General features: G+C 44.3%; 1 protein-coding gene across 2 annotated transcripts in view; it reads right to left on the bottom strand.

Annotated features, from left to right (window-relative positions):
- Positions 1-14,375: 14,375 nt before the first annotated feature.
- Positions 14,376-22,696, bottom strand: part of SLC10A7 (solute carrier family 10 member 7) — a 255,792-nt gene continuing 247,471 nt past the window's right edge. For both annotated transcript variants that reach the window (XM_082838589.1, XM_082838590.1), the window contains 2 exons: positions 19,403-19,548; positions 14,376-16,895 (listed from right to left, as the gene is read on the bottom strand). In XM_082838589.1, coding sequence (XP_082694715.1) covers positions 16,866-16,895; positions 19,403-19,548 — 176 coding nt within the window. In that variant the 3' untranslated portion in view covers positions 14,376-16,865. The remainder of the gene's footprint in view (positions 16,896-19,402; positions 19,549-22,696) is intronic.

Below are 22,696 nucleotides of genomic sequence, written 5' to 3'. Positions count from 1 at the left end.
GAAAGGAGAGTGGGTAAAGCACGGCATTTCTGTAATAGAAACAAGTCCTATAATTAGGCCATGCAGGGCATCTGTGCAGAGGAGTTACCTCCCAGCCCTCCAAGAGCCATGGTCTCGGGGCACGTTTGTCTCTTGTTGTGTCAGTGCAAGCAGACGCACAGATGTTGGACTCTGGGTGCGGGTTGTTTAGTTGACAGCAAACCAACAACACTACCACCCAAGGAGTTGGCCCAGTTGTCTTCCTCTCTTCTCCCAGGAGCCCTGGTGTGACAACGTGGCTTTCAGAGAAGAGGCTCAAACCATCACGCCACCATCGGCAGGCAGCCCGCTGTGGGCCATTAATCTTTCCCCACCAGCAACTGAGGAATAGACAAGGGTCATTTCCGGTGGACTTTTCTTCCTTCCTCTTCCTGCTTAAGGTCCGGTCAGTGATGAGTTCGGCAGAAGTGTTGAGTGACCTCTTCACTCAGAGGCAGGAAACCTGTCCCTTTGGCCGCTGGATGAGAGAAGCCTCGTGAAGGGAAGCTAAGGAGGGTCCCCGGGTGTGGACTTGGATCTGAGTTAGTTTTGTGGAAGAGCATCTCCTCAGCATCTCTGCAGGACCGAGGTCGAGGGAGTCTGACATCAACGGCCAGACTTGTGTACCACTGTCAAGAGCCAGAGAAGCAACACGTTGGATTGGAGCTAGAACCAGTGTATGGTCTGGGTCCTTCCTCTACTCTCGCGGGAGTCCTGCAGCAGACGCTGGGAGACAGGGAGCCGCGTACTGTGAACCCACTTCAGACGGTGCGGGATGCCCATTCGAAACCTGCGGGCTGGGAGAGACTTTGCGATCTCATCGTTCCCCTCCCCATTTCCACCAAGAAACAGGGCATAGGGAAAGAAAGATAGACACTATTTGGGAGTAAGACGGGCCTCAATTCCAAACTTGACAGTGCTACTGATGAACTCGACGACGTCTGGCCAGTCCTTTCAGACCTACACATCTATAAAATGAGGATGACACAATTTACTGGGCAGATTTATCTTGAGCAATAGATCTCAGGGCTATTGTGAAATCTCCCTGTTTGGATCCTATGGAATTATTATTTCACCGTTGCGCTCTGAGCTCTTTGAAGGTACAGATGACATCGTCTTTTTATCTTTGTATCCTTAACCTCTAACACAGCAAACAGCTGGCCCATAATAGATGCTTAACGTAACCTTCTCAGAGCAGTCTGCCCCAACGCTCAATCTCGCGACCCCCCAGTTATTCATGACACTCTCTTGGTTTCCTTCAGAGCCTCAAAATGGTATATTTGCTTGTGTATCATCTACCTCCAAATTACACTGTAATTTTCATGAGATCACGACCTTGTCTGTCTGGGTGGTCTGAGTCTAGAACAGAGTGCCTGGTGCCCAGGAGGTGCTCAAATACGCTTCTTGAATGGGGGAAGAAAGGAACGGCAGCTATTTTATTACTACTCGTGGTAGCAATGGTTGCAAGATGAATTGGAATCCATCCAAACGGAGAAAAGTTCACGGACTCTGGAAAGCGGACCAGAAAGGGAATGGGAATGGTCAGAAGCCCTTTGAGTTTCCTCCGCACAAAATTCTGCCAGGGAAGCCTTCTTTAGGGCCGGCGATTTCCTCAGGCCTCCGCCAGGGGGCCCTTCATGCTAAACCGAGCCGCGTGAATGGGGTTTTATGACGTGGACAAGGGCTGCCTCTGAGCCTGCACTGGGACCCTCTGGGGGGAGCGGGCGGGGGGCCACACCCACTCCTGGGCTCGGCACCAGTGGAAGGCTCCAGACGGCTCGGGCTCTGCGCCAGGCTGCTTGGTTCCAGTGGGAAAGCTGACCTTGGCCAGGAAGAGGCACAAATGACTCATTGTCCCACATCCTCCAAGGTAAAAACCCAGCAGTGTGTGTGGCCTTTGGGGCTGGACGTCACTGCAGCCTTGGCTGCCTCCGCAGCCAAAATAAAAGCCGTCGGCCAGCAACCCAGGCGCAGCCTAGGAATACAACCCAGGGATCTCTCCCATTGTCCCCTTCCACACACTTCCCTGCACGGAAAGTTCCTGAACACTGTGTGTAATTTCCAGTTCTAAAAGTGGAGCACCATTTCCTTTTAAAGACTTAAGGCAGCCTTCATTTCCAATCAAGACCATGTGACATTTTATGGACTCGTGGAAGAAACTGGATCTGTTTTCAGGTCACGTGTGAAGAAGGTCTGGGTGGAAGGTGCTTTATTTTTATTCAGGAGTTTGGGAGCCAAGTCCCTTCACTTTGTAAAACGTGCCACTGCCTTCAGATTTCCACTAGAGGGCACTCTTGGAAAATATTTATAAATATGTATTTTATTGCTCTGTCTAGGAAATGCTGTTTGTAAAAAGAAGGGGGAAAAAAAACCACCGGCAGCCCAGTCTAAATATCAGGGCAAGCCCTTTGCTTTCAGTTGGAACTGTTCCTGATTCTTCCAGAAGCACAGCTAGAGAAGGAAGCTGGAGAGCCCACGGGCAGCTGCTACCCTTGTCTTCTGTCCTTTTGTCCACATGGGATGCCGCTGACCAACCCCGCTCGTCCCTCCACACCCGGGCCACGGCCCAAATCCCCTCCACGCCGTAGAGAGCCACCCCTGGCCTGCCTGGAGAATCCCCTTGGAAAGGGGCTTAAGATGCTGAATTTGGGGGCCTCTGGTTTGGTTGGGGGCCTTCCCTCACGAGCCAGCGGTGGCCAGAAATCCTCAGAAAAGCGCCAGGAAGGGTCACAGGGGTGGCTGGAGCGTCAAACAATTAAAAATAGGGCTTCCGGGCAGGCAGCCATGGAGATCTGGCTTGATATGTAAATAAGTGTAAATAAGAGCAACCCCCGGTGCTGGGAGGACGCTGTGCACATCTTGTGCAGCCAGGGCTGTCCGGGCCGCGGTGGGCGGCCTTTATTCTGCACACAGACCAATTTAGAAAAAAAAAAAATTATTTTTTCCCACCCAAAAAGAAAATAGCTTCACTGAGTTCCACTGGTGGGGTAGGGGTGGAGGACAGGAGATTATTCTTCCAGCTTAAAGTTCATACTCAATGAATAGAAGAATGTCAGTGAAGACATTGGGACTGATTTTTAGCCGCTCTAATTTAATTCTGGAGCATATTTGATACACAGCACTCAACTTTCCCATCCCTGACGTTTCTGTCACCTTTTAGAGTTGACACCTCATTTCATCCTGGAATCAGCTCTGTGAGGTGGGTATTACCATCAACATCCCATTTCACAGACGGAAACTAAACTCAGGGAGGAGCAAGGACACACAGCAGCGGTACAGAGCCCGGGGCAGAGGCAGTTCAGTTTCAGCTGTAACGTTTTACTGAGCATGCGCCGAACCGGCCGCTGCTCTTTGCTCTTCCTCAAAAACCAGGCTCTCCAAATGTCAAGGCAAGTCTTCGACTTCCTTGGAACCGTTCCATTCTTCCAGAATGAACCGTTCCTCATTCTTCCAGAAGCACAGCTAGAGAAGGGAGGGAGAAGTACAAAGGCAGCTGCTTCCTTTGTCCACGTGGGCATCTTCCCCGTAGTCAGAGCTCCTGTCCGTCTGGGCGGAGCCAGCAGGAGGTGCCCCTTCCTCGGGGCATCCCGGGTCGATCAGGGTAGGCCTGGTGCCCAAGACCGCAGCTTGCTCCAGGGTCCTCCAGGCAGGAAGGCAGGCATCCGTCCACTCCTTGGCCGTCCCCCCGCTGACCTTGGCCTCATCTGTGCAATCCCACAGGGACGGACAGCAGTCCTCAGATGGCTTCTCTCTGTCCAGAGGTTTGCGCTGCAGGCTTCCTGCTCTCTAGTTCCTCTGTCTGGAGGGAGGCTGCACTTGAAAGTAGCCTTAGGGTTCTCAAGAAGCAAGGTGGCCGCAGTGACTCCTGAAGAGCTCCCCTGTGGCCTAAGGGCTAGGGCGGTAGAGAAAGAGAGGCAAAGACCACAGAAGGGCTCTGGGCAGTGGTTCCCAAAGTGTGCTCGGCAGATCGACTTTCCCTTGACTCCATTCTGGACTTCTTTCCGTGAGCACGTATTAGTTTATAACTAAACACACAGGTGCACGCGTGCGAGCACACACACACACACACACACACACACACACTCACACACACACACACACACACACACTCTCACAAAGCACTCCTGCAGCTTTGAAAACCAGCTCCTGTCCAGTTTGTCAGGGCGAGTAACACCATATGCTGTAACAGTGACTGCGCATACAGATGGATTCCCCCCGCCCCCCAGATTCGGATGCAGCCGGGAATCTATATTAAAACTGTTGAGACCCGTGAACAGAAACAGACACAATAGGTTGTCTCCATTTGATAATAATACCAAGGTGTCTGAAAGCGTGGCAACAGAATGAAAACGCAAATTGGGAATCTGGGGGCTACTTTCTGCTTCAGAACCCCGTGAGAGGGGTTGGATAGGAGGATGGGGGAGTGAGAGAAGGGAGAGCAGAGGCTCTGGCCTGCTGCGAGTGGTCCCGAACTCTGGTCTTTTCTCGATTCATCTAAAGGGTGAGGTCAGGCTCAGGTCTAGGAACCACAGGCTCCCGTCCTAACAAGCAGGGCTGGAGGGACACAGAGAGAAGGAGGTAATGGGTTTCTCCGGGCACAGAAATGTGGCAGTGGATTTCCTGGTTCGTGGCTCTTACAGATGGCTCAGAAGTTTCCTCCACACACCTTGGCCGGGTTTCCCAAAGCCAGGTGAGCTCCGGAGGCGCGGGACCCATGGTTCGCATCCTCCAGGCCCATCCCCTGCGCTGCGGCCGCCGCGGGTCGGCAGAAGGGGCGGTGGGTGCGGTCTGCCCCCTGCCGGCCAAGGGGATGCGGACGGCGAACTGGCGAGGATGTTCCTCAACAGCCCAAGGCGGCGCCTTGTATTCAGAGCCCCAGAGTCTTGGGAGGACTGGGAGCTCCTGGGATGACCCAAGAGGGGCCACACTGCACCGTCCCGGAGGGGTTAGAGGAAGTGGAGCTCGGACAAGGAAACTCTCCGAGGCCCAGACCGGGGATGCTCGGTGCCGCAGGTTTCACCACCCGGCGAAGAGGAGGGGTTTAGAAGTTTGCAGCGAGTCAGACCGCACTGTGCATTTGCCAGAACAATCCAGGGTGGGTGGGAATTCCTCCCCCTTGGTGGTGAGGAGAGTCCAGTCTGTGGGCGTTCCATAGACTGTCTCCCGAGAGTCTGGCAGGGCCCCGTCTGTGCCCAGAAAGGGAGGAAGGGTCTTTCTTAGCTTCAGATGCTTTCAGGCTGGTGGCTTAGATAGTTCTATGAGGGAAGGAGAGAGGCGAAGATAAAACACCCTTAGAGAGCATTGTCACCCGTGCCCCTCATCCAGAGAGCTAGTGGGGAAGCCACTGTACCCGCCTACCCTGCCCTGTAACTCACACCTTTCGGGGACGCATTCAGCCGCCCAGCCCTGCATCGTGCAGCAGACAAGGATAAAAATGTCTTTTAGGGATTTTTCTGTTGTGATGTTGACCGCTCTTCTTTTGATGCTGCAGAATCAGATTTTCTCAGTTGTCCCATTACTTGTGACTACTTGCTAACACAATGGCCTCAGAGGGAAAAGACAAACCTAGATTAATAAGGTGCTCAGGAAGGGGGTGAGACGAGAGAGCTGTCAAGCCCCCCGAGCGGAGGTTGCTGAGACGTGGGCTGGCCTGGCCTCAGAGGCCTGCCACAGCCGGGGGCCTGTCGCCTGACTTCTCCTCCGTCTCCACAGAGTCCAGGGCTGCTTAGGGCCAAGTGTGATGTGGACACTTGCCTGCTGGTTGGTGACAGAAGCTCATTTTCCATCTGTCAAGCAGCCTGACACAGAGCCGCTAATGATCTTCTGCCAGGCGAGGCCTGGCTGGATTTGAACCAGTGACCCAGAGGTAAAAGGCCCCGATGCAGGGCTCCCTATGCAATAACTGGCCTGCCTCTGCTTGGCCCTGTGCTCTCTGTTCCTCTGCTCCTGCGTTCTCCTCATCCAGTTGAGTTTTGGTTGGATCCTAACTTAGCATTTGGGGCTGAGCGGTTCAAGTCCCAGGAGGGCAAGCAGGGGTGCATTTCTGTCCTGGGGGGCCATGAGATGGAAGGCAGTTGGAGGGCAGAGGGGCGGGGCCATCTTGATTAGCCTGGGCCCGAAAGCCACGTGCTCTTCCCAGGCTGGGTGCCTGATACTGACCTCAGGACCTTTGCACGCATATAGAGCTAGCCTCCACAGCAAAGGCTACAGCAAGAAATGTACGTCTGAGGGGTACTGAGGCCTAGATGCTCTGGGCCTCAACTACTCTGAGGTCAACATTGTCATCTTTTTTTTTTTTTTTTTGCTGGTAGTTTTCATGAAAACGAAAGAAGTCCTTTCAGGAGCATTCATAGGTTGATTAACATGATGATTCCCATTCACTGAATGATAATCGAGTCCCATGCCACTCTCCAAAAATAGTTTTATCATCTGAAGATGTCTCCTCCAGAATCAGAAAAGCACCCTGGGGGACAGTAAGGGCCAACCCATCGTTCAACAAACATTTACTGAGATTCCTGCTATCAGGCAAGCATTCTCGTTATCAGGGTTGCAGAGATAAACAAGACAAGGTCCCCATTGAAGGAATGAATCATTTAGAGGGAGAGAGGCATGTGGACAAAAGTGATTTGGCACAATCTGATGGGTAATCAATAAGCAAAAGAAGAAATTCAGTACACATTTGAAAACCAAGGGCCGTGTCTCACTGTAGGGGTAGAGGGTGTAGGGGACACGGCTGGAGCTCACAGGTCAGGAGTCAACATTGCAGAGGGGGAGGGAAGCACAGGTGCTGGCCAGGTCAGCACCCAGGTGGGCAGCCAGGCTTTGCCACTTACAAGCTAGGGCATCTGACATTTTCTCTCTTGGAGCCTCCACTTTCTAGTCTGTAGAATGGGAATAATGACACCAATATAAAACATCTTCATAAGGATTAAACGGGATCATTCAGGTAAAGCATTGAGCAGAGCACCCAGCACCTGGTAGGTGACTGAGAAATGTCAGCAAGGGCTTCCTGGATTGCAGAAGGCTTTACTGGAGGAAAAAAGAATAGTAAATGACAGCAGCCCAGTGGACAAGACAGTTGAGATTAAGGAGAGGTTTGGCAGATAGAATCAAGGGAATTTGGTGATTAGCTGAATATGAAAAGTGAAATGCGAAGGCTGAGGGGAGGACCCCAGGCCTGGTTGCTATGACAAGCCAGGAAGTTGGTTGTGGAGGATAGTGTGTAAGGAAAGATGTCACTGACTTTTCCTTCAGGGCCGGGAGTGCCTTCAGGATGCCCGGGGTGGGGGTGGGGGGGTGGCGGGGAGGGGTGGTCTCCAAACACAAGCTCAGGGCTACAGGACTGGGAGCTCTGGCTAAGTTACAGTGGTAGCTGGCGCTGTGAGAGTGGCCCACAGGCTCCCAGTGGGAGTGCATGGGGGGGCGGGTGGGAAGAAAGATCGGAGACCAGGATGCCTGGAAATGTCAATATTAAAGGTGTGAGTGGAAAGGGGGCCTGTGAACGGGAAACCCAGATGCTCCAGGGCCACGGGGCCACGTGACGAGGTGGAACTGAGTGGCTGTCCAAGAGGACTGTGGTCATAGGGGGACAGCCCTAGAGCAGCTGTACAGTCGGACCTCAGATCAGCCGGGCGTTAGCAAATCAGTGTCCGTATAGGGCAGCTCTGTCAGCTGCATTATCAGGTGGTTCTCAGCCAGACTCAGTGCTTTTTGGGGAGTTGGGCAAAATTTCTGCTTGGAGTTCTTTGGAGTAAGTAGAAAAAGGCAAGACCCAAGCAGCAATGGTGGGCTGGAAAGGCCTTTCAATTCCTGCTGGAGGCCAGGGATGGCTGCAGTCGTCTTACAATTCAGAGTCAGGTGTCTTCATAAACTGATGAAGTAGGCACTCATGCCCTGGTCAGGTCCTGACTTAATTGGTGACGTTTAATGGACTGCCTAATAGATTTTTTGCATAGATTAGAAGTCAAGCAGAATAGACCCTGACAGCTGACCCCATACATCCGATACGGTTTACCCAGGTCCCATCCCTGTGGAACCATAACAATAGCTGTCACTGACTGGGTTCCTACCAAGTGCCAGACACTGTGACAAGCCATTTGCAAGGATTCTCTCATTCATTCCTAATAACAAACCTGTGGCATTACACGCTTTTCACTTTGGCTTCATGAGCAGAGAAGTGATGCAGATGGTATCCTGCCCCGTCTTCAACGTGCACAGGTACAGAGGTGCTCTCTGGAGCTGGGGCGGCTGCTGAGGGGAAGGGGCATTGTCAGAGGCACCACGTGTGAGACGGTGAGAGCAGTGGGTCCCAGGGTGGGAAGTTGCCGTAAACATTTAGCGGTGGATGAGCTCTAGCTACACTGGCAAAACCAGCCCGGGAGGCCGCACTGACAGCAGTGCTCTCAGTGAACACCTAGCATCAGGGTCTAGAATGCCCACTAGGGATCCCAAATCAATGTGGTTGTAAGGATTTCTAGTCTGGAATAGCCAGTAACAAGGGAACGACCCATGTCTAGGGCTGAGGCCAAGACTTGTTTCCTCCGTGTGTGGTCTTTTCCTATCAGTGGACTCCGAGGCCTGGCATGTGTCAGAAACCCTAGGCTCCTTCCTGCCAATGCTCTGGAATTTCTGAGTCGTGGGGCTTTTGAGTCACTCCAGTGAAGAGAAAACAACACCCTTTATGAAAACCTTGGTTGCAGAGTTCAGGTAGAGTTCAGAATCATTGCTAGTTTCTAGAATTTTAGAATATGAGAAAATAAGATCTTGCAGGGAGCACGCAGTTTCCGAGGTGCAGAAGAATCTACTTAGTGGTGAGCAGTGTGGACTCTGGAATCAGGAAAGTCTGAGTTCAAATCCCAGCTCCACCACGTAAGCGTTGTGAGGCTTGCACTCTTTTTCGTCTTGGTTTCCTTATCTGTACATCGCCGATAATAAGGGTACATATCCTCTTAGGAATGTTGAAATAATTAAAGGAAAAACTGGAATAAAGAACCTGGTATCGACCTGGGGGGCAGAGGGATTTTCACACCTTGGCTACTGTGAGTAATGCTGCAATGAACACAGAGGTACAGGTATCTGTTTGAGTTAGTGATTTTGTTTCATTTGGATATATAACTGGAAGTGGAATTACTGGATCATATGGTAGTTCTATTTTTAATTTCTTGAGGAACCACCATACTGTTCTTCACAGTGGCTGTTTCTGCAGTTTTAAAGCACCTGCTGCCCATCACCCCTCAACAAACAAACAAATTTTTAGTACAAATCTGCTTTTCCAGCAGATATTTTTGTTCATTTGGAGGAAAATGAAGTAAAAGTTTCAACATCCACAAGGAAGTTATACAGGGGAGAAAAAGAACATTCCAGTAATACAGACACCAAGTCACAAGCAGGAATTCTGTGCATGAGATGATAAAAATGGAAACTCCTGGAAATCTTGGGGGGCGTAGAATGCTTCCCACAGAACATGGGATTCATTCTCAAACCATTACATCTAAATATAAATTAATATGTATTCAGATGGACTGGGGGATTGCAACAGCCATAACTAATATTCAGTGCTCTGATCTGTGGTACTTGCCAATTTCTGGGGTGTAAACAGTCCCACCCTTGCCAATTTCAAGCTACCAGCAAGCTGTTCCTGAGTTGGCATCGGGAAAGGATGCCCTCGACTGGCTCTCAGGAGGTGATACAAGCCGACTCCAGCCTACGCACAGATACCTGTTCCTCCGTGTTCACTGCAGCATTACTCACAGTAGCCAAGGTGTGAAAATCCCTCTGTCCCCCAGGTCGATACTATGTTCTTTATTCTAGTTTTTCATTTAATTATTTCAACATTCCTAAGAGGATATGTACCCTTATTATCGGCGATGTACAGATAAGGAAACCAAGACGAAAAAGAGTGCAAGCCTCACAACGCTTACATGGTGGAGCTGGGATTTGAACTCAGACTTTCCTGATTCCAGAGTCCACACTGCTCACCACTAAGTAGACTCTTCTGCACCTCGGAAACTACGTGCTCCCTGCAAGGTCTTATTTTCTCGTATTCTAAAATTCTAGAAACTAGCTAGCAATGATTCTGAACTCTACCTGAACTCTGCAACCAAGGTTTTCATAAAGGGTGTTGTTTTCTCTTCACTGGAGTGACTCAAAAGCCCCACGACTCAGAAATTCCAGAGCATTGGCAGGAAGGAGCCTAGGGTTTCTGACACATGCCAGGCCTCGGAGTCCACTGATAGGAAAAGACCACACACGGAGGAAACAAGTCTTGGCCTCAGCCCTAGACATGGGTCGTTCCCTTGTTACTGGCTATTCCAGACTAGAAATCCTTACAACCACATTGATTTGGGATCCCTAGTGGGCATTCTTGACCCTGATGCTAGGTGTTCACTGAGAGCACTGCTGTCAGTGCGGCCTCCCGGGCTGGTTTTGCCAGTGTAGCTAGAGCTCATCCACCGCTAAATGTTTACGGCAACTTCCCACCCTGGGACCCACTGCTCTCACCGTCTCACACGTGGTGCCTCTGACAATGCCCTTAAGTGTCCATCGACAGATGAATGGATGAAGAAAATGTGGTATATATACACAATGAAATATTATTCAGCCTTTAAAAAGAAGGAAATCCGGCCATTTGTGACAACACAGATGAATCTGGTGGGCGTTATGCTAAGTGAAATAAACCAGAAAGAGACAGACAAACACTGCACGGTATCACTTATATGTGGAATCTTAAAAAGAAAAAAGTAGAACTCATAGAAGCAGAGAGTAGAAGAGTGGTTGCCAGGGGCTGGGGGTGTGGGAATGAGAAGAGGTTGGTGAAAGGGTACAAACTTTCAGTTATAAGAAGAATAAGGTCTGAGGATCTGATGGACATCGTGGTGACTGTAGGTGAGAACTGTATCATATAACTGAGATTCGCTAAGAGGCTGTATTGAGCATGCTCACACACACACAAGTAACTGTGTGAGGTGAAGGGTGTGTTCATTAATCGTGGGAATACTTTCACAATGTATGTGTATATTGGATCATCACTTGCACACTTCAGATAGCTTACAATTTTATTTGTCAATTATACCTCAATAAAGCTGGCAAAAGATAAAAATGATGATATGATAATTAACCACCACCACTATCACTTAGGCCATCACACATTTCCCACTGGACTGTCTTTTCTCTTTGGCCCACTTCCTCTCTGGTTCCTCTTCTTCCAGTCTTTGGACCTCTCAGCCCCCTTTCCCATGCTGTTGACTCCGACTCAAAATTCCTCTCACCTCAATGCATGGGACAGTCAGATTCCCTTGTCCGGCCCTTACCCCCCCTAGGATGTGCCTAGAGGCCCATCTTTCTCAACCCCAAAAGGTTTTGCTTGACAAGTGCGCCACGGCTCAGAAATGAATTATGCCATCGCTCAAGAAGTAGAAGTAGCCCCAGTTTGTGCTTTATGCTTGTTAGAACTCTTCCAAAGTGTGATTAAAAGAAAAGGTACAATTAAAAGTAAGAACACCTCTGCATTCCTGGTCCTAGGAATCATCACTGATAAGTAGTCTAAGCGTGGTTAAAATGCGCCCACTTCTTAATTTTGTGGCCTTGAAAGCCACTTAGTCTGGGACTCAGTTTCTCATCTGTAAAATGGGGATAATACCACCTACCTCATAGAGTTGTTGAGAGGGTTAGATGAAATAATGTACAGTGCGTGAAATAGTACCAGGCCTAAAGGGAAAGCTCAGTAATGTTACTTATAAGTATACCTCTAAACATTTTTTATGTATGGAGTGTCCCTACACATATGTAACATATATTTTAACTAATGAAAAAAAAAGGATATATAAAAATAGTATGACAAAATGCATATTCTTCCCTGAAATTTATTCTTCTTCCTACTCAACAATATATCGTTATTACACAGTGACCGTCATTTCTTTTAATGCCTGAATAATGTTCTACGATAAGAGCATACCATTGAGTGTTTAAACACTTCCTTGAGTTGGGGAATTTGGGTGGCCTTTCAGCCTTATCAATGTTCTGAAATGTCCTTGTCAGTAGATTCTAGGGCACTTATCTATTTCTGGATTCACAGAAGCCAAAGAGCTGGGCTGAAGAACACATATATTTAAACTTTCAATGGTACAGCTAAATAGCCCTCCAGAAAATTCCATCCCCATTTACATTCCACCTAGAAGGGCAAGAGGTCCCTCTCCCCAAACCCTTATCAATATTTGAATATTATCAAACTTTCAGCTTTTTGTCAATCTCATAGGTGAAAAACAGTATCTCATTTAAACGTATATTTCCCTGATCTCTGGTAAGACTGAATATTTAAAAATATGTCTATTATCCATTTTGTATAAATTACCCATTCACAAACTTTGCCTGTTTTGCTAGTGTAGAGAGAAGTCACAGCTCCTTTTCCATCTCCTCCCCGACGTTTGGGCTACAGCTCATCCAGAACATACACGAATCCTCATGTTGCCTCATTCCAGCGCTCAGTTGGCGAACTGAGAGGAAAGTGGAAATGAGGAAGTTTCTGTTAGGTTATATAGCCATTGGCCCCAGGGCAAGTTCAGGAAGTCAGAGAATGAACAAAGAGGTGGCTGAACTTCTGTGAACTTGGGGGCTGGGGAGAGAAAGAGCTGGTAACAGGGCAGGTAGATGGGGTTACGGGGAAGGGCGGTCAGTGAGAAATTCCAGGTGGGAGGGTGGCTGGGAGATTGGTGGGAACAGGATGTCTAACATTCCATTTTTTTCCTAACGTTCCAGTTTAAGTTTCTCTATCCCCCCCAAACTCAGTGTGTCCAGACTTTGGTAGAAATCAAGGAACTGGAACGGAATTCCATGTGTGGGTGGTGGAGTCTGAGATGCTGGAGAGCTCGGTGGAGGAAGGGGGTCTGGAGACGCCTGTGGGCATCTTCTGGGTGACCCCCTGTGACTCAGCTCAGCCCTGCGACTTCAGTGCTCGTCTGCATCTGTGTTTACAAGCACATTGGCACCAACCGATCGTTAGAGTGACGTTTAATGTTTAATACAGTTTCTCATCATTGGCTCTATAGACAAGTTCTCCAGGGTCTATGAAAAATTGTTTTCCCTTTACATGAGGTTAGTATTTTACTCACATTTGAGAAACTGTTCTATAGTGTAAATAAGATTAGCTGCTTTGCTAAAGAGAGTACCCTTATAAGACCCTTCGTATGTACCTACATAAACCAATAATATGATGATAATCATAATAATTTGTATCTAGTCTTTATAATAAGTATGTCAGAATTCCGATAAGGAAAACGCTTTATTTTTTATGCATATAAAGTATTCACTAATTCAGATCAACCCAAGCTGATTTAGCCTGAATTATTGAGGGTTTATTGTTCTGTCAAAATATAAAAGATGAAAGTTATTTGCATATCACATCTGCAGCTTCAACTTGGAGAGCTAGTATTTACACAGTTATGAAGCCATGCATTTCTCTCAGCAGCGCAATGTGGCTTCACAGTTTCCCTCAGGCTAGCTAGGAATAATAGCAAAAAAAAAAATCAGTTTTTCTTGTAACTGAGTAATGATCTATATGTAGGGAAGAGCTTTCATAATTATGAAGGTTCATGTCTTACCTATTAAGATCACAGTTTGGAAAATGGTTTTTTGGGTTGTTTTTTTTTTCTGGTTATTAATCTGAGTCAGGCACTGTGCTAGGCACAGGAGGAAAACAAATGAGGACCACATTGGAGGAGACAGAAATGTAAAGTGATGATTAGACAAGCAAAGGTTTTGGAAGACTTGAGGGACTTGTTCTAAAGGCACGTCACAGGGAGTAAGTCTAGAACTGACTGGGGGAGCAGGAAAGCTTCCTGGATGAGGTGACATTTCTGTCAGCCTTCCAGGGAGAAGAGGCTTGCTAAGTCAAGACAGCAAAATGAGAACACGAAGGTATGGAATTCTACAAAAGGGAATGTACCCACGAAGAAACTCGGGGTTTGGAAAAGGCATTCTGCATTCTAAGGGTTCATATTTCTATCCCTGAAAAAATTGACAAGGTGGCTAAAACGCAGATCACCTATGTTCTGTCCCTTCTGTTGGATATGTTTCTCTTTTGGTCCTCAACCCTGATGCTCAGAAAATCTCTAACCAGCAAGGGCTGGTTCTGGATTTTAACGTTATGGCGTGGTGGGGTATTGAGATGGACACCTGGGAAGACTATGAAACTTATGTCCAGCTAACCACAAATAGTATAAAAGGATTGGAATGAATTAAAAGAAATCTACAGATACTTGGAAGGCATTATGAGTGTATATCTGAAATCAGGTTAAAAATAAGCCGCAGGTTCTCTTGTGATTTCTGAAACATCTTTGTTTAATCATAGAATTATTTCCATCTTCCATTCATCATAAATAATCCATTTCATTACTTTACCAATCCTTTTGAAAAAATTTGGTATTTAGCATAAACAAACACTGAACATTAGCCAGGGGTGTGTTAGTTTTAACCAGAAGAGGGAAGAATAAAAAGAAGAACCCACAAAATTTTAAAACTTAGAAAAGAGCACATGAAAAGATGAACATTCTCATCCATTTAAAAAATCAAATTTCATAACAACCATTAAAAAAACTCCAGGTGGAAAAACAAGCAAACATAAATATAATCTAACGTATTTCTTTCATAAATACATTCAGACAAAACAAATGCATAAAAGAGATAGTGCATAGATATAACAACGTATTTTAAGATATGAATAATTAAACCCCAATAATCATGAATTAAAAATAGATTTTGATTTTATTTTTTTGTCCTTTATGGAAAAATATGCCCAGCATTTGTGTAAAAAAAGAAATAGGTATACACATCAATAAAGCCACCAAAATTCACTACGGAAAGAAGATTATGTGAAAAAAGAACACATTTTTTGTAAAGCAAAAGGTAAAATGTTATATCATTTTCAGTTGAATTTTATCCCATAGTCACACCTACTATAGGTGTTAGATAATAGAGGTAGATAAGTTGGGGGAAAAAATCAGTATTCTGATGCTAGGGAGAAGATTTTTATGATAGCTCAGACAGACAATTCCATTCACTCTGAAATTCAAAGAAGCTTGCGGGAACAAAACATGAAAACCTTTCTGTGCTCCATATGTAAGCATCAAAAGTATCAAGCAAAATTACTGTAGTTTTAGACACAAGTGAAATTCTTGACAATAGGAATTCTTGCCAAACAGCCTATTTAGCATAGCTTTTCGCAGGGTCTGGCCCTAGCCTTAAAACTCACACCCAGGCTAACTCTTAGGAAATTTATGAGGTTCAGTGACATTGAAATGAGTCAGAAGTAACACAAGATGAGAGCTGGTAGTAACAATAATGTAAATTTACCATACCGGTAAACATGGTGAGTTTCTAAGGAATGATTTTTTGTTGTTGATAAAACAACAAAACAGCTGCTGAAGATATGGTGTGACTCATGATGTCAATATCACCTGTCAAATCACGAAAAGACACGTAGAGAGGATGTGACAGAATGGTGTGCAGGAAACAGAAAAAGTGTTCCCTTATTTCTATACATTGCTTTTTTCTCTATTTGGGTCGTGAAAGCTCTTCCAGACATAGTAGAAGCAAATATTGGATACTCCATGGCAGGCTGATGCCCAACTGGGAGCTAATTTTACTTAATATTTTGGTTGACGAATGGTTTTGCATCTTCTGTGTCTATTTTTCTTTCCATCTCGCTAGACAGAATGTGTATATGTCACATTTGTTTGCCTCTATGACCTTTATATTTTCATTTATTTGTAAGAGCAATGTGATTTAATTTTTTTTTAAATGTTGCAAACATTTGTCAAATCTGCCAAGGAAATTCTCATTAATAACTTGTCTCAAATGCCTTAAGTGTGCTTAATTTAAAGATGTAACAGGCTGCTTCTGGCTAAAAGAGGAAATCTGTGCCCAGCACATCTGTGTAACAGGAAACACATTTTGGTCTCCGTTGTGGAATGTGAAATAATCCATCATTAATTGTTGCTGCTCTCGAACTAATTGTAACGTTTTTGGGTCTCACATTTGGTTGTTATGAGTTTGCAAGTGTGCTGGAAAATAGGTAAGAAAGAAATAATGGAAGAAAAACGAAAAACATTTGAAATATAATTTTAAGAATCCTGAAACCCAAATCCTGCAGTTTATCTGAAAATGGCACGTACTTTAACTCATAACTCAAACATCAGGCCCTTTCTTTGAAGCAGCTTATAATAAATTTAAGACATAGAACACCACAATCTCTTGTAATGGAACTGAGGAATTTCTGAGTGGAAACTATTTGAAGGAATGTCTTAAAAACTGATGTCAAGAAATGCAGATGACTTATGCTTTTCAGCATCTATTCAATCTATGACCCCTGCTGAGTTGATAAGGAAGAGGCATGTCACAGTTGCAGAAAAAAAGAATCACAAGGGAAATCAAAGTATCCGTGAATAAGACTTTGGAAATTTTCACTGTCATGAGAAGAGCATTTTCCTGATGGTGTGACCTCATTCCAAATAGTACAGTAGCTAGTAGAGAGCTGTATTGCACAGAAGGTGGTACGATGAAAACGTGTTTGCTTTTTGTCACTTATGATGACTGTTTCCTGTGTTAGGAAAAAAAAAAAACAAAGAACAACTCCAAAATACTGAACCACCCCTGGCAGTAACCAACAAAGTAGGTTTTGGAAATAACGCTCTTGTCAAATCCATTTTAAGGCACTTAAACAGTTATGTTATATTTTTTTGTGTAAAAAAATAAAATATGCATTGAAGCAACGTTCACAAATACATGTCTTCAGAACTGTTTGTATGTACAACCCTGTACGTATATACATCGCTGCGGAAAGACCACCTCCTTCCTCATACCGTTGGCCTTGTCAACTTCACTCCCTACGAGAAAGGAAAACATGACATCAGAGTTGGACGGTATCCACGAGCAACGTGAGAGCATCAATTAACACCAGATAATTTATGCTACGAGAATGAAAAAGAGGCCCGCCTAGATAGCATTATATAACCCAGGATCCAAACCCCTGGATCCAAATAAATTCACCCGCCCACCTCACTGGCCTGCAGAATCTGGCACCTCCCCCACGCCCGGCATGGCTATTCATCCCGTCTGCTGTGCGTTAGATGGTGCCTGTGGGTCTCAGTCAGTATTGTCTGTAAAGCAGAGGAGACACTCAAGGATACCCTTACGATGGACACTTTGTTTTTGTGGCCAGGTGGGAATGGCTAAATATTCTAAGTCTTCTGGATTATTCTACATTAGCCAGTGGCCCCCTGGTTTGGAGTGGTTTCTGTGTGAAGGGAAAAATGAACAGCGTCCAGTTTAGTCTCCCTTTTGGAAATGCTTCTGTTACTCTGCAGGATAAATCCCAGAGCTTTTAAACATTTAGAAGAAAACTTCATTCTGATTAATTTGCTGTTCACTATGACTGTGTATTATTGATGGAGTATTAGGATTTTCAAATAATTTTCTTCATTCTTTGTCAAAATTTATATGTATAAATTCTGGTCTATCATGCATATACACATTGTTAATACATATATACAATATATGTATTATATATGTTAATACATATATACACTGTATATACATTTGCATATATAAAAATGAAGTTTTCAAAGGGGATAAATAGTAAAAGAAAGAAAATTACTAAACTGCTCCTGTACCAATTCTGAGTGGGAAGACCCCAGCCTGGAGTGGTCCCCAGCACAGAATGGTGTTTGCTAACATTTTGTTCAATTACAAGAGGAGGGAAGGTGCTGGAGGGCTACCTTCTCAGGCAGGATTCTGGGGACCTAGGGCTCTCCTTCTAAAAGCAATCTTGGGGGTGGGGGTGGGGGGGGAGATAAATTAGGAGAGTCTGGGATTAACATATACACACTCCTATATATAAAATGGATAAACAACAAGGACCTGCTGTACAGCACAGGGAACTATACTCAATATCTTGTAATAACCTATAATGGAAAAGAATCTGAAAAAGAATATATATATATTCCTATATATTTTTATTCTTATATATATTCTTACATATATAACAATCACTTTGCTGTACACTTGAAACTAACGCAACATTGTAAATCAACTGTACTTCAGTACCAAAAATTAAACAAAAGCAATCCTGTATTTCTGTTTGGAGCACCGTTGTGGTGTAGGGGAAAGATTTTGGGGGACACATAGACCAGGGTTCAAGTCCTAAGTCTAGCACTGAGTAAACCCACCCCCACAACCCTGGGCAAGTTGCTCAACTCTCTGGGCCTAGTTTCTATGTGTTCAGTGGGGATAGCAGAGCCTGCTACAAACAGTGTTGTAGAAAATAAGGAACATCAGTGATGATAACAGAGATTATATCAGATAGCTTTTGTCAAATACCTGCCACGTAATCCTCCACAACTCTAAAGAGCAGATGTTATCATGAGTCTTAGTGTGGCAGAGACTGAGGTGCACAGACGTGAAGTAACATGGCCAGGGTCACACGGGGGTAAGGTGGCAGAGCTGGCAGGATGGCTCAAGGGCCCACACTCCGAACCTGGTAAAGGCTGGCGCATGCTTAGCGTAACACAGAGCTTAACAGGCTGTAGTGGGGCTGTCCCATTTTCAGGACACTAAGAACATGACACACGGTGCTCTGTCACTGGCTATCTCCTTGCCACCTTGACAGCAGGCGAAAGAAGCCTTGCAAAGTCTGAGCCACTAGGAAGAAGGAAGAAGCCAGCTCTACGGGCACTTCCGTGGTATGTGCTGCCTCTGTATTTTGTATGAGTCACTCCGTTTATTTTATTTTGGCTGATAATTTAGAAAATCAAATCCACAAATATCAAATAAGTAACAAGACTTCTGAGCCAAGTGTGGTGAAACTGATGTCCTTGTGTGGCCTCCTTTGCTACTGAAATTTTATTTTTTAATTCCCAAACGCATAGTACAAAGAAGTTATTATGTGTCTGGAAAATTAAAAATAAAGTAGACGCTCTGGATAAATCCAGGTGCTATCATATTTAGAAAGACATGTGAAATCAGGACACGTACAAATGATCAGGTGGGCAAAGATGGTGGGCACCCGAGCAGAGGGGCACATATATTTTGAGTATATTTACTGAAACTTTAATCCACTGCAATACGCCCTTCGATAGGAGCAAATTAAAAAGGGCTTTTAAAACCTACCTTTTAAGTATCATCGTGCTGTTATAACAATATAGGACAATCAGCCCTCAATCCTCTTGTTCAAATTGAATTGGATTAATGCGTCATTATTATCGTATTTAGTTAAGAGAATGTGTACTTGAGAACAAGGTTATATGTGCAAAAGTTAAAGCATATGAACAGCTAAGATTCAGAAATAGCATTTCAATGTGACTTGGATCCAAATAAGATTCTTCTAGAGTCTCACCTTCTGCCTTGACACCATCCAAGACTTTATTGTTGGCACCAACACACTTCCCAGAAGGATCTGCACCGGGTGGTAGATCAGCAAGGGGACGGATATTAAAGAGAGGTACTCATGGCCTGCAAACACGATCTTCAGCATTGGAATCCCTGATGAACAAAGAAGACAGAAAACCTAGAGGCAAATTCAGTCTGTCATCAAACTAAAGACATACGCCATTAAAACTGGACTTCGGATTGCACCGCCTTTCCCTTGTGTATATTCACAGAACTAAAAAGGGAAGGTCTGGAACGACTCACCAAATCTTTCCATCTTCCTTTCACTGTGTAAACCTCCAAGCTCTATCTAGAACAGATTAAAACTGAAAAGGTGGTCGGTTCAAGGGCACCAGTAACTCTCACTGCAAGTTAGCAGCCTGTCTAACAAGGAGAGGTGAGAAGATAGTGGGGAATAGAGTTTCTTTTTTTTTTTTTAATTTTTAAATTTTATTTAATTTATTTTTTTATATAGCAGGTCCTTATTAGTCATCAATTTTATACACATCAGTGTATACATGTCAATCCCAATCTCCCAATTCATCACACCATCACCCACACCTCCCCGCTGCTTTCCCTCCTTGGTGTCCATACGTTTGTTCTCTACATCTGTGTCTCTATTTCTGCCCTGCAAACCAGTTCATCTGTACCATTTTTCTAGGTTCCACAGATATGCGTTAATATACGATATTTGTTTTTCTCTTTCTGACTTACTTCACTCCGTATGACAGTCTCTAGATCCAACCACATATCAATAAATGACCCAATTTCGTTCCTTTTTATGGCTGAGTAATATTCCATTGTATATATGTACCATATCTTCTTTATCCATTCATCTGTCGATGGGCATTTAGGTTGCTTCCATGACCTGGCTATTGTAAATAGTGCTGCAATGAACACTGGGGTGCATGTGTCTTTTTGAATTATGGTTTTCTCTGGGTATATGCCCAGTAGTGGGATTGCTGGATCATATGGTAATTCTATTTTTAGTTTTTTAGGGAACCTCCATACTGCTCTCCATAGTGGCTGTATCAATTTACATTCCCACCAACAGTGCAAGAGGGTTCCCTTTTCTCCACACCCTCTCCAGCATTAGTTGTTTGTAGATTTTCTGATGATGCCCATTCTAACTGGTGTGAGGTGATGCCTCATTGTAGTTCTGATTTGCATTTCTCTAATAATTAGTGATGTTGAGCAGCTTTTCATATGCTTCTTGGCCATTTGTATGTCTTCTTTGGAGACATGTCTATTTAGGTTTTCTGCCCATTTTTGGGTTGGGTTGTTTGTTTTTTGATATTGAGCTGCATGAGTTGTTTATATATTTTGGAGATTAATCCTTTGTCCATTGATTCGTGTACAAATATTTTCTCCCATTCTGAGGGTTGTCTTTTCATCTTGTTTATGCTTTCCTTCGCTGTGTAAAAGCTTTTAAGTTTCATTAGGTCCCATTTGTTTATTTTTATTCTTATTTCCATTACTCTAGGAGGTGGATCAAAAAAGATCTGGCTGTGATTTATGTCAAAAAGTGTTCTTCTTATGCTTTCCTCTAAGAGTTTTATAGTGTCTGGTCTTACATTTAGGTCTCGAACCCATTTTGAGTTTATTTTTGTGCATGGTGTTAGGAAGTGTTCTAATTTCATTCTTTTACATGTAGCTGTCCAGTTTTCCCAGCACCACTTATTGAAGCGACTGTCTTTTCTCCATTGTATATCCTTGCCTCCTTTGTCATAGATTAGTTGACCATAGGTGCATGGGTTTATCTCTGGGCTTTCTATCTTGTTCCATTGATCTATGTTTCTGGTTTTCTGCCAGTACCATATTGTCTTGATTACTGTAGCTTTGTAGTATAGTCTAAAGTCAGGGATTCTGATTCCTCCAGCTCCATTTTTTTCCCTCAAGGCTTCTTTGGCTATTCAGGGTCTTTTGTGTCTCCATACAAATTTTAAGATTTTTTGTTCTAGTTCTGTATAAAATGCCATTGGTAATTTGATAGGGACTGCATTGAATCTGCAGATTGCTTTAGGTGGTATAGTCATTTTCACAATATTGATTCTTCCAATCCAAGAACATGGTATATCTCTCCATCTGTTGGTATCAACTTTGATTTCTTTCATCAGTGTCTTATAGTTTTCTGCATACAGGTCTTTTGTCTCCCTAGGAAGGTTTATTCCTAGGTATTTTATTCTTTTTGTTGCAATGGTAAATGGGAGAGTTTCCTTAATTTCTCTTTCAGATTTTGGAACAGAGTTTCTTCAAGAAGGCTGAGGCATACTAGTAAGGTAGAGGTTAAAAATGGATTTTTTCTGCACAACACTGTAAAGCAACTATACCACAATTTTTTTTTTTTTAAAAAAGGATCTTTTCTTGCTTAGTAGTGAAACACTGTTGGTCTTTAGGGAAGCCTGCCTGGCACCATTTTACAGTATATGAAAGTATATGGTAAGATAAAGTATGGTATATACGGCTATGGTATATACGGCTATATACAGCTGTAAGTAGGAGGGTATTTTAGCCAGATAGACATTAATAAAGGCTTTTGCACATTCTCTTTTGGCCAAAAATCTCGAAGCGCTTTAAGCAGTACTGTATACGGCAGATGAATTCTAAAATCTGTGCTGAATGATTAAACCCTACAGTGAAGGCTGTAATGGAACTCAGGTAAATGAATACTACTTCTGAGTCTACCGCTCTGTTATATCCAGGGCAAGGTGTGCATCTTTTGTAAGCAGCTGCCTAACATATGTAACTATTAAGCTTCTGTAACAGAATTCAGACACTGGTGATTTGACTATTATCACCAATTGCTTTAATGTGGTCCAGTTGTCAGTACGGCTGTGTATGTACATCAGTTTTTCAACTGAATAGCTTTAACAGCTTAGCTTTCTTTTTGTTTCTTTGAGAACAACCACTGAAAAGGACCCAGGCTCCTAAATACACACAATGATGGTACATAAATAATGTTTTATGATAGTCTGGTGAGGAAAGCTCTGCTTTTTCAATTATTTTTACCTTCTACTAAACTTCAAACCTTTATGCAAAAATGTATTTCATGGCTGCTTTCTTTTTCATAGCCTCACATATCATTGCCATAAACTGCAAACACTTAACTCTTCCCAAACAAAGTCTCTCTCAAAGCTTTAAGCGTATGCATTTAGATTTTTGCACAGCTTCTGTCTTCTCACTAATATAAAGAACAAAGGAGTTTTCTTTTTAAAAGTAATATGCTTAATCCACTTATTGGATTTGAATTAGATCAGTGTTA

This window comes from Leucopleurus acutus, assembly GCF_964270905.1.
Source record: "Leucopleurus acutus genome assembly, chromosome: 4".
Lineage (NCBI taxonomy): Eukaryota > Metazoa > Chordata > Mammalia > Artiodactyla > Delphinidae > Leucopleurus > Leucopleurus acutus.
Note: the sequence above shows the minus strand (reverse complement) of the source record. Positions and strands in the feature narration are given on the sequence as shown.